The sequence below is a fragment of the Scylla paramamosain genome, chromosome 27, assembly GCF_035594125.1.
Source record: "Scylla paramamosain isolate STU-SP2022 chromosome 27, ASM3559412v1, whole genome shotgun sequence".
Lineage (NCBI taxonomy): Eukaryota > Metazoa > Arthropoda > Malacostraca > Decapoda > Portunidae > Scylla > Scylla paramamosain.
The window spans coordinates 20,541,252-20,552,759 of record NC_087177.1 but is presented as its reverse complement, the minus strand read 5'-3'; the positions used below and the strand labels follow the sequence as shown (position 1 = coordinate 20,552,759).

Sequence of the window (11,508 nt, the reverse complement as noted above, 5' to 3'; positions counted from 1 at the left end):
CGAGGCTTGCTGGTTTTTCCCATCCTTCACAACCCAACCGACACATATACACACACACACATTCTCTCTCTCTCTCTCTCTCTCTCTCTCTCTCTCTCTCTCTCTCTCTCTCTCTCTCTCTCTCTCTCTCTCTCTCTCTCTCTCTCTCTAACTCCCTTCGTGATTTCTGGCATCTAGCCAAAAAGTATCTACAATAACTTTGCTGCTTCTTCTTTCCCTACTCTATTTCAGCCAGATGGCACCACTGCTATCGCATCTATTTCTAAAGCTGAAATCTTTGCTCAAACCTTTGCTAAAAATTCTACATTGGACGATTCTGGGCTTGTTCCTCCCTCTCCTCCACCCTCTGACTACTTCATGCCACCTATTAAAATTCTTCACAATGATGTTTTCCATGCCCTCGCTGGCCTAAATCCTCGGAAGGCTTATGGACCGGATGGGGTCCCTCCTATTGTTCTCCGAAACAATGCCTCCATGCTTGCACCTTGCCTATTCAAATTCTTTCAGCTCTGTCTGTCAACACTACCTTTCCTTCTTGCTGGAAGTTTACCTACACATTCAACCTGTTCCTAAAAAGGGTGACCGTTCTAATCCCTCAAACTACCATCCTATTGCTTTAATATCCTGCCTATCTAAAGTTTTTGAATCTATCTTCAACAGGAAGATTCTTAAACATCTATCACTCCACAACCTTCTATCTGATGTAGCAGCTTGCTACAAAGGCAGCTCGCAAGTCTGCTCCAGCCACTGGAGGTGTCAAGAAACCCCACCGTTACAGGCCTGGAACCGTTGCTCTCCGTGAGATCCGCCGTTATCAGAAGAGCACTGAGCTGCTTATCAGGAAACTGCCTTTCCAGCGCCTGGTGCGTGAAATTGCTCAGGATTTCAAGACTGACCTCCGCTTCCAGTCCTCTGCTGTCATGGCTCTCCAGGAAGCTTCCGAGGCTTACCTCGTGGGTCTGTTTGAGGATACCAACCTGTGCCCCATCCATGCCAAGCGCGTGACTATCATGCCAAAGGACATCCAACTGGCTCGTCGCATCCGTGGCGAGCGTGCCTAAGAAGTCATCCACGAATGATCTTCATAACAGCAATATCTAGGCCCTTTTTAGGGCCAAACATCTCTTTCATTAAAGAATTTTCATAGACAATCTGTTTGGTTTTGTGGAAGAAAATATTTATTTTCCATCTTTCAGTATCAGGTTAATAATTAACTTTCGACTTTCAACTCAATATCCTTCCCCCTTTTTTTTTTTTTTATTATTATTATTATTCCCTCTTCCATGGCCATATCTCTTTCACTTCTGAGAATTTTTATCTTTCTTTATCTCTATTTTTTTTATCTTTTCTTTATCTCCACTGAATAATAATCACGATAATAATAAGCATAATAATAATAATAATAATAATAATAATAATAATAATAATAATGATACAATAATTATTATAATAATAATCATAATAAAAACAACAATATTAATAATATTAATAATGATAATAATAATAATAATAATAATAATAATAATAATAATAATAATAATAATAATAATAATAATAATAATATTAATAATAATAACAATAATTATAATAATAATGCATTTGTCTATATCGTATATCTATATCTTTTTTCCTTTTCAAGTGTGGCTCCAATGGAGCCGGGTATTATTTTATACTGGCAGCAGTATACTGGCCGCCTGTTTACTTGGAGGAGGTATACTTGGTAACAGCCTTGGTGCCTTCAGAAACAGCGTGTTTTGCCAGTTCACCAGGCAGAAGACGGACAGCGGTCTGGATTTCCCGGCTGGTGATGGTGGAGCGCTTGTTATAGTGTGCCAGGCGGGATGCCTCGGCAGCGATGCGCTCGAAAATGTCATTCACGAACGAATTCATGATTGACATGGCCTTGGAGGACACGCCAGTGTCTGGGTGGACTTGCTTGAGCACCTTGTAGATGTAGATGGAGTAGCTCTCCTTCCTCCTGCGCTTCTTCTTCTTGTCGCCCTTGGCAATGGCCTTCTGTGCCTTGCCAGCTTTCTTGGCAGCCTTTCCTGATGCTTTGGGAGGCATAGTGTCGCCGTACTGCTGTGAGAACGAGTGTGCGTTTTCAAATTCAAATTCAAATTCAAATTTTTATTAAGAAAAGGTGGGATTACAAAGGATATGGGGGGGGAAGGCTTGTAGGGGGGAAAAAAAAGATGGTGAAAAAACGGAAAAATAGTATGAGGTGGATAGTGTCCGGGCAGTCCGGGAAGCTGCTTTTTGATAAGTGATGAGGTGTAACAATTGGCTCTCTCCTTAATTTCTAACAGAGGAAATGGGGTATAAGGTACATGTAACACATATTTACCTACCATATATACACAAACACTTGTATATTCATATATAGAAATATATACAAACTCATATACACACAAACATATTCGTATTTATATAAACACATACATGACATAGAAATATATACAAACTCATATACACACAAACATATTCGTATTTATATAAACACATACATGACATTTAAATTATATAAAAAACTTTCATAAAGATTATATAATTTGGAAGGGTCCCATCTACCGGTAGCAGGGTGGGGGTGCAGGGTCATGCTCGATGGTCAACAGGCTCCGCGGGAACCATGCATGTTGGTGGTTTGGTGCCTCTTGGTGTAGCTCCAGGAGAGCATTGAACTGTTCCCAGCCCATATCCTTGAGTCGCTTCCAGACTCCGGACGCCAGGTTGTGGAGCCTGACGTTGAGGGCTGGGATTGAAGCCTCTTCATGCATGGCTTCCGCTGTTGTGAAGTCGTCCCATCTGAGGTTGAGGGCAAACTTCAGTGCAGCATTTTGCACCCGTTGGAGCCTGCTGATGACTGACCTGCTGAGGGCGTGTATGGGAACAGGGGGGTACGTCAGGACTGGGATCACCAGAGTCTTGATGAGGTGGAGTTTGAGCCCGCGGTCCAAGTCTCGGAAGCGGTACAGGGCTCCCAAGGTCCTCCTGGCTTGCTTGACACGGTTCGTCACGTGGGAGGTATATCCACGACCTGAGATTTGTAGTCCCAGGAGCCTCCCTCGTGGGCTGAAGTCGACCGGGTCCTCGTTGACCAGCAGGGGTGCTGGATTTTGGGTGGCCAGGGGGACGACCGCGAACTTGTTGAGGTTCGTCCTGATCCTCCATTCCTCCTCGAATGCGTTGACTCTGGCGATTTCCCTCCCAGTCCTGGAATTAAGCATCCTGGATGACCGACCTGGATGGAAGACGAGCTGCGTGACGTCGTCCGCATACTGGACGTTGATCCCTGCCAGAGAGCTTGGGCAGTCACAAGTGTAAATGGTGTACAGTGTTGGGGAGAGGACACTCCCCTGGGGGACCCCGGTGGAGAGAGGGAAAGGCGGTCCAGCGCAGGAGCCTATCTTAACCCTGGCGGTTCTGTCCTCCAGGAAGTCGCAAAGCAATCGTTCTATGGGACCGGGGAGCCCCAGGTGTAAGATCTTGAACTTGAGTCCAAGATGCCACACCTTGTCAAATGCCTTGCTGACATCCCGTAGGACGAGGTTGCACCTACTACCAGACGCTTTCTGGATCGCCAAGGTCTCCGTGACGACTGCGATGGCATGCGCCGTTCCCACTCCTCTTCGGAATCCATACTGCCCGGGACTGTACACGCCAGCTCCCTCCAGGTGGTCACGCAGGCGCTTCGTAACTACCCTCTCCAGCATTTTTCCCGGGGTTTCCAGGAGAGATATGGGACGATAGCTGTCTGGGAGGGATGGATCCTTTCCAGGCTTTACTATCATCCTCATTTCTGCCCCCTTGAAACCGTCCGGGAAGTAACCTGCAGAGAGAGCAGCATTGAAAATGTCCCGAAGCCTCCCCAACGCCGGGTCTGGAAGATGGGACAAAATTAGTTTATTTATTGAGCTTCTTCCTGGGCAGGTGGCTTTGCTGGATTTGATGGCAGACCGGAGCTCCTCAGAGGATATGAGGCAGTCGAGTGCCGTGGCACCCGACAACCTCGCCGGGTCAGCCCTGTCGTGTGGAGTTGTTCTGTCAATGTTCTGTCGGAGGTAATCCAACACGTTGTCGTTGTCTTCATAGTCCTCGTCATCATTCTGGAAGACAGGCTCCTATCTGTCAGTTAATAGTCTTACCTTTTCTTCAGCAGAGTAGTGTCTTTGTCCGTTGCTGTCTGTTAGGAACGTAGAGTTTGGTCCGGTAGATCGTCCTGAGAGTCTTTTTACTTCCTTCCAAAATTTTTTTGGGTGTTTGTGAGAAGAGGCCAGCCTTGCAAGGGACTGAGCCCAACAGGTTGTAGCCTCTTCCCTTCTTGAGTCCGTTAGTGACTGTCTTAACTGTCTGTATCGTCTGTAATTGTCATATGTCCACCCTGTAGTTCTAGCGTTGTCACGTAATGCCTGGAACTGAATGCGAGTCAATTGTGTCCTCCTGGAGGGTCTGTGGCAAGGGATGGTTCTATATGAGGTCTTGGGTATGTGTTTGTCAGCTACTGTTCTAACGGTCTGCATCCAGTCATCAAGGGCGCTATCAATTTCTTCTAGTCTGGCATGGGAGATGTCGTGCTGTGAAGTCATGTCTAGCTGTCTGTCGTCTTTGAAATTGTCCCAGTTAGCTGAGTGAAAGGAGAAAGTAGGGGAGATGGGGATGAGAATGGGTGAAGAACAGATGTCAATGATCATGGGGAGGTGATCACTGGAAGTGAGGGGTCCAGGGCGGATGGAATGAGCAAAAGGGTTGAAGGGTTTGATGAGCACAATGTCGGGTGAGGAGGAAGAGACTGGGCCAAAGAAGGTGGGGAAGAAAGGTCCGATGTGCTTTACTGTCTGTAGTTGGAGAAGGTTGTCCAAGTCACGTCCTACAGAATTGGTTGTGGAGTATCCTAGTGTTGGGTGTCTGGCGTTTAGGTCCCCCGCAAAGAACACGGGGGAATGTCGTCTGAAGAGGCGGAGAAAGTCAGGATGAGGTAAAAAGGGGCGTCTAGGGGGAAGGTAGGAAGTGGCAATGGTCAAGGGGCCGTCTTCTGTTTCAATGTCAATGGCTAGTGTCTCTGATATGAAGTCGTCCTCTAGTCTAGTATACATCAGCCTATTTCTGAAGGCAATAGCTACGCCATCATTTGGTTCGTTGGTGGAGTTGCGTTGGATAATCCTGTATCCTGGAATTTTTAATCTCTTGTCATGAGTTAGTCCGTGGCTGTTTACTAAAATTATGTCCGGATCAAATTGTCTGTAAGTATTGTTTAGGTCGTACTTACGTCCGTCCCAGGCTAGTACGTTGTGCTGGATTACCTTAAGTCGAGTCATCGTCCTGTCTTGGGGCGAACCTGCTTCCTCTGGCGAGAAGTCCGGGTCCGCTGTTCAGGTGGGGGTCCTGCATGCTGGGAACGTTCGGAATGAGGCTCGGATTTTGAGGGTCTTGGAGGGTCCTGACGTCGTGGAGATTGGGGGGAGGGGGAGGTCCTTTTGAATTGTGTGTGCGCAGTGACAGAGGTAGCATCTTCCACATCTACTTCCTCTCCTTCTGGGTCTGACTCTTCTTCTTCCGATGAGGATGAGTACCCATCCCCATCGGTGGCCAGGGAAGATGAGTCCTGCCCAGGCTGGGAGGGAGCAGGTCCTTCCTGGGGGTCCTGGACGGGGCTCATTTTCCCCGTTATAGCCCTGATGATGGCCTGGGAAGGGGGGTTGGGCGGCAGCCTGATGTCTGGGAGACCGTTCATTGCCAGACTAGCTGAGAGCGTGGTCTGGAAGGAACCCGGTTCGGCACAGTTCACCATGTGGGCGTGCATGACGCACACCAGTCCTGTAAGGTTTAGTCCCTGTGTACCTTCGGAGGCTGGAGAAGAGGCTGCCTGGGCATATGAGATGGAGGTGCTCCTTGTTGATTCCGTACGCAGACGCTCCTCCTTTTCTTTATAGGCCTTTTTCCTGGCTGGACAGCGCATGGCCATGCAGCTGTGAGCCTGGCCGCAGTGAAGGCACTGTTTGATTGGAGATGAGCATTCTCTGAAGGTGTGGTCATTACTACTGCACTCAGAGCACACCTTGTATCCTTGGGGGCAGGGGCATTGCTTTGTTGAGTGGTCTTCTATGGCATAACAGGTGTTACAAGTGAGGAGAGGGATGTACGTCTCCTCCTTTATCTGATGAGGAGGAACTGATATGGAGAAGAGGAGAAGGCCTACTGAGCGTGCCCTACGTGCCATTTCGCTTGACCGGAAGGTGAACTTAACAGTGTTGGACCTGGGGAATTTGTAGATCTCCTCTAATTTCGCCCAGGTCTGCACACGTTCCACTTCTTTTTTCATCTCACATGCCTCATGCTGGTAGACAAGGTCGTCCAGTCGGAAGCATAGGACAGTCCTCTGAGCTTTTAGGTCTGGGGGAAGAAGGGCCGTGAAGTTTTCAGAAGAGAGTTTCTGCAGTACATCCTCTTGAAAGATAGCGTCGGTGTTCTTGTCTGTGGCCGTTAGGACAACCACAGAATCAGTGGTGGGGATGAGACGAGTAACTCGCACTGTTGGGGCAATGAGCTGCAGGAGGCGGCTTCTGGTGGCGAGCTCCTTGGGCCTGGGATGCTTTATTTTGACACGCCCCATGGTTGGGGACACTGCGGACACTGGGGAGTGTCACCGGAGCATTAAGAGGGCAGCTACTACTCCGACATAGCACTGGGTCGCAGCACACTTCCATTTCACACTAGCACAGAGGGGGGTATGTAATCCTGGGCACCGTGGGGGAAGTCTTGGAGCACTTGCTAAAGGGCAGGAACACAGGGGCACTTTGCTTGCACTCACTTCGAGGTTTGGGTATAATCCTGGGCACTTTGATAAATCCTGGGCACAGTGGGGGTGTGTATACTTCACACTAGCACAGAAGGTAGGTATGTAATCCTGGGCACCATGGCGGAAATCTTTAGACACTTGCTAAAGGGCGGTACTTGGAAGGATAAGAACCGCGTAAAATTGGCCGCTGGGGGTGGGCAAAAGACACTAGGGAGGAGCTGGGAGGGAGCACAAGAAAACGTACACTACAGTTGGGAATGCGCTCGGCTAGATCTGGCTGCCGAGTGAGCCACGCTGGGCTGAGAGGGGGGCGGGACGGTTGGCCGCTGATTCACCGGCGTAGAGCAGTGGTGCTTGGCCGGCCCGGTAGTCAGTCCGCGCGGGAAAGATGTGTGTGGGTCTTGACTCGGCCGGGTCTGGCGGCCGAGTGAGCCGCGCGGGGCTGTGAGACGGGGCGGGGCAGCCGGCTGCTGATTGGCCGGCGTGTGAGGAAGGGATGCTCACCCAAACCCAGCAGATAATGAATGAGAGATGTTGTCTTGAATGTGTGGACATAGAAGGAGCACTGTGGATGGTGGATTAGACCCCTGGCATTGTGGCACTAACAGCTGGCGCTGGAGTGCCACTGGAGTGGAGAGGGCAATTGCCTGGCACTGTGTGGTGGCAGAAGTGGATGATGGGGGCCTGGGTGCCGAGGGAGCACCGGTGGAAGCGATGCGATAAAGGCCAAGCAAGTTTCCTTCTTTTTCGGGTGTCTCCTGTGCCAGGTAAGTATGATTTTGGCCAGTGCAGGGTAGCGGCGCGGTGCGCCCAGCAACCCCTGCTGATGATTCCCTATTGGAGCTGCCCTGTTTTCTCCTGTCGTAGACGCCCTTGGAGGGGCCAGAGTCGCCCGGAGACGATTCGTCTTGCCCTTAGATGTCCTGCTGGAGAGGGCGGCGCTCTTGGCGACCTATTTAGACTCTTCAGGGCTTCTTCTAGGGTTTCTTCGGTGTTTCTTCGGTGTCTTCTGCCTCTTCAGCGGCGTCTTCTTGGAGAGGGAAAGGAGCACGTCCTTACTGCTCGGCTGCTGGTGTGTGTGTGCCTTGTGTCGTGTGATGTGTGTGCGTTTTCTCATTTTTTTTTTTGTTTTTATTTATTTATTATTATTTTTATTTATTTATTTATTTTTTATTTATTTATTTATTTATTTATTTATTTATTTTTTTTTTTTTTTATAGATTTATTCAAGAGTACAAACATTTGTGTTTTTCTCCCGAAACGGGCCATTGCTGCGAAGCGGCCCGTAGCTAAGCTAAGCTAAGAGGGACTTGAAACACTAAGTCCCTCAGTGAAGCTGTGCTGAGCTAACGAGGTGGAGGAAAGCGTGATATTGTATTACATAGTGTGTCGATATGGTGGGTGAGGAGGGTGTTGAGCATCCTGATGGCGGTCTCTCTTGCACCGTCGGAAGTGGGGTCGACTGGCTGGCTCCGGGTCACCTGGCGGAGTTCTGTAGTCCCGTTGCACTGTAGAAGCCAGTGGAAGAGCGGTTCCTCTTGTTGTAGGTTGCAGTGGGGGCACGGTCGTTCAGCCTGAACACTTCTTGGGAGCCTCCAGTTGCAATGATATCCAAGGCGCAGGCGGTGGAGGTGCACTCGGAGGCTTCTCGGTGTATTCCGGGGGAGTTGAAGAAGGTGTCCGCTGGTAACACCCTGGAACCAGCTGCAGCTTCTGGACCCTTCGTTGGCGTAAGATCGGTTCCTGTTGGCGGTGATGTTATTTTCTCTACGCCGCGCTGCCTTTTTGAGGGTTGAGAGGGAGGGTCTGATCTGAAGAGTGACCTCCGCGAAGGCTGACGCTGTTTTGGCCAATGCGTCCGCTGACTCATTGCCTGCGATCCCGACGTGACTCGGGATCCAGTTTATGGTGACGGACTTCCCTTGTGCCTCGAGTTCACCGATGTTCCTGAGGATGGAAGTTGTGAGGGAGATGTTGTCACGGAGGTTTTTATGCTGAAGCACTTCGATGGCCCCTTTGGAGTCGGTGTGTATGACGACGTGGCTGCTGTCAAGAGCCGCAGCATGCAGCATGGCTTGCTGAATAGCTGCCAGTTCTGTCTGCAAGCTACTGCATCCATCTGACAACCGGAAGGGGTGGTCCCCGTCGTCACTCACAAAGGCTGCCCCACATCTTCTCGTGTCCGGATCCGCTGAGCCGTCCGTGTAGTAGACGGCGGATCCTTCGTACGCGAAGCGGGCTATTTGCAGTTCTCCATGGATTCGTCGTCGCGTAGCGTCGTCTCTGGGCGCATCCGGGAGTCTGCAGCTGCAGGTGGTCCTTGTCGCGGTCCATGGGGGAGGTGGGTCGTAGTTGGCGTTGGGGACGTCTTCACCGAGGTTGGCGGCAAATCCTAGGTTGGATGCAGTCAAGGCAGCGGCGACCTTCCGAGTCCAGCGTGCATCGTCGAAGTGCGGCCCTTGAGCTATAGCCGCCCGCAATCTGTCCCTGGTGAGAGTGTAGCCCAGTCTTGTTAGGATTTTGGCTGCGACAGTTGCGACGATCTTGGTAATCCTCACCTCGATTGGCGCAACATTGGTTTCGACCTGCAGGTTGGCTATCTTGGCCCATATCGGTGCCCCAACCATTAGCCGTAGAGCCTTGTTCTGCTGAGTCTGGAGTGCCTGTATCCGACGGGAGTCAAAACCAACCAAAGCGACAGCGGAGTAGTCGACTAAGGACCTGATGGCGTGGACGTAGTAGGTGCGGAGGACGCTGAAGTCGGCCCCCGCTGACAACCCGGTCAGCTTCCGCATGGCGTTTAGACGCGTTGCCATCCGTTCCCGCAGGTAGGTCACTTGCGGAGTGAAGGTTAGGCGGTGGTGAAAGTGTACCCCCAGACATTGGTGGGACGCTACCCACTCGATGGCTGTGTCCTGTATTTGTAGCTGAATGTTGGGTGTCTGCTTGCCCAGGAAGTTGATGGCTTTTGTCTTTTTGGGGTTTATTTTAAGGCCGAGCTCCATGCAGGCGTCTTCCAGGCGTCTCAGGGCTCTCTGTGTCTTCGCGTGACGCAGTGCTCCCTGTACAATGAGTTGGAGGTCGTCGGCGTAGCAGAGTAGCCTGACGCCTCTTTCAAAGTTTGTGGTCACTAGGCGCTCCATGACGAGGTTGAAGAGGAGGGGGGAAAGTATCCCGCCCTGTAGAGTCCCGTTTTCAAGCACGCATGTCTGTGAGGTTTTTCCCTGGAAGGCCACTGATATTTCCCTCATGGAGATGTAGCTCTTGATCCAACGGAGCAGCCGCCCTTCCACACCTTTCATCATGAGCGTCTCGAGGATGGTGTCGGGGTTGATCAGTTCAAAGGCCTTCTCCAGGTCTAGGAATACGACAACAGACGGGTGCTCGTCGATGGAGCTGAGAAGCCCGGCGAGGTTCTCGGCCGTCCCTACTCCCTTGGTGAAGGCAAATAGCTGCGGGTGAAGGGGACCGACCTTGAATTCGAGCCTTTTCCTCACTAGTTTCTCAGCTGTTTTCCCCAGACAGCTCAGGAGATGAATGGGCCTCGGGTTCGCTGGGTCTTTGGGCTTAGGTATGGGCCGGACGATAGCCCTCTTCCAGGAGTCTGGCAGTTGGCCTTGTTGCCAGGAGGCGTTGATTAATGCCAGAAGAGCCCTTTTTGTGCCTTCTCCGCTTTTGTGGATCATTGTGTACGAAATCTGATCCTCCCCGGGTGCTGTCTGCCGGCTCGTCTTTTGCACCACGAGCAGCTCGTCGTAGGTGAAAGCTGCATCGTGAGCGCTGGCTGTCTGACACGCTTCCTCAACGAGATTGCTTTTCCTTTCATGTCTGTCATGTTGGATTCTCCTCGTGGGTTCGAGGAGCTGGGCTGACTCTGCCCTGTCTCTGAATAGGGTGACAAGTCGCTCTGCTTCCTGCTGAGGTGCGGGATGAGGAGGAGCTCTTCTCTTTCCTTTGCCGGTTGCCCTCCGAATGTGGTCCCATAGTTGGCTGAGGGACGTGTGTGCGTTGAGTGAGGCGCACCACTCCAGCCACTTCTCCTGCCTGATTTCCTTCAGCCTTCTGTCGGTAGTTCTGACGGCAGCTTGCAAGAGTTCGAGGTTGTCAGGTGTTCTGCTGCGACGGAAGAGTTTTCGGGCAGTGTTTACTCTGGCGTAGAGCTCCTTCACTTCGGTGTCGTAATACCAATGGTCCTTATATTGGCGCCCCCCACAAAGCGACCTTTGGGCACGACTTTTCCAGCGCGGCGTGGAAGGCTCTTACCATGTCCCTCTCTGCCTCGTTGATGTCATCTGGGGGGGCATATTGTGCGCTCCAGGCGTCTAATTCATGTTGGAAGAGGTCCCAGTTAATCTGTTTGACGTTCCATCTTGGCGGCGGGACAGGTGGACGTTCGGGGGCTTCATCTGCTAAGGTGACCTCGATGGCGAAGTGGTCACTAGTGAGTGTCGGGTGTATGTTCCATCGTGTTTGAGGGAAGATGTCCGTTGACACCAGGGTGAGGTCGAGGGTGCCTCCCCTCGTGTGGGTGGATTGAGGTTCAGTGAGGAGTGTGACTTCTGGCGTTTGCTCAAGGGAGTTCACTAGAAGCGCGCCAGCTGGGTTTCGTCTCCCTAGCGTTGGGTTTATACCCGGGTGGTGGGCATTGAAGTCACCTCCTATGATGACTGACTCGTAGTGGGCAACGCTGAAGAGTTCCCCGACAGTGAAAT

At 51.0% G+C, this 11,508-nt stretch overlaps 1 protein-coding gene across 1 annotated transcript; it reads left to right on the top strand.

Annotated features, from left to right (window-relative positions):
* Nucleotides 1-713: 713 nt before the first annotated feature.
* LOC135114502 (histone H3-like) lies at nucleotides 714-1,019 on the top strand (the record flags this gene model as incomplete). Its single annotated transcript, XM_064030399.1, has 1 exon — nucleotides 714-1,019. A coding segment is annotated over one exon (306 nt), but the record flags the coding sequence as incomplete, so codon positions are not given.
* Between the last annotated feature and the right edge of the window lie 10,489 nt (nucleotides 1,020-11,508).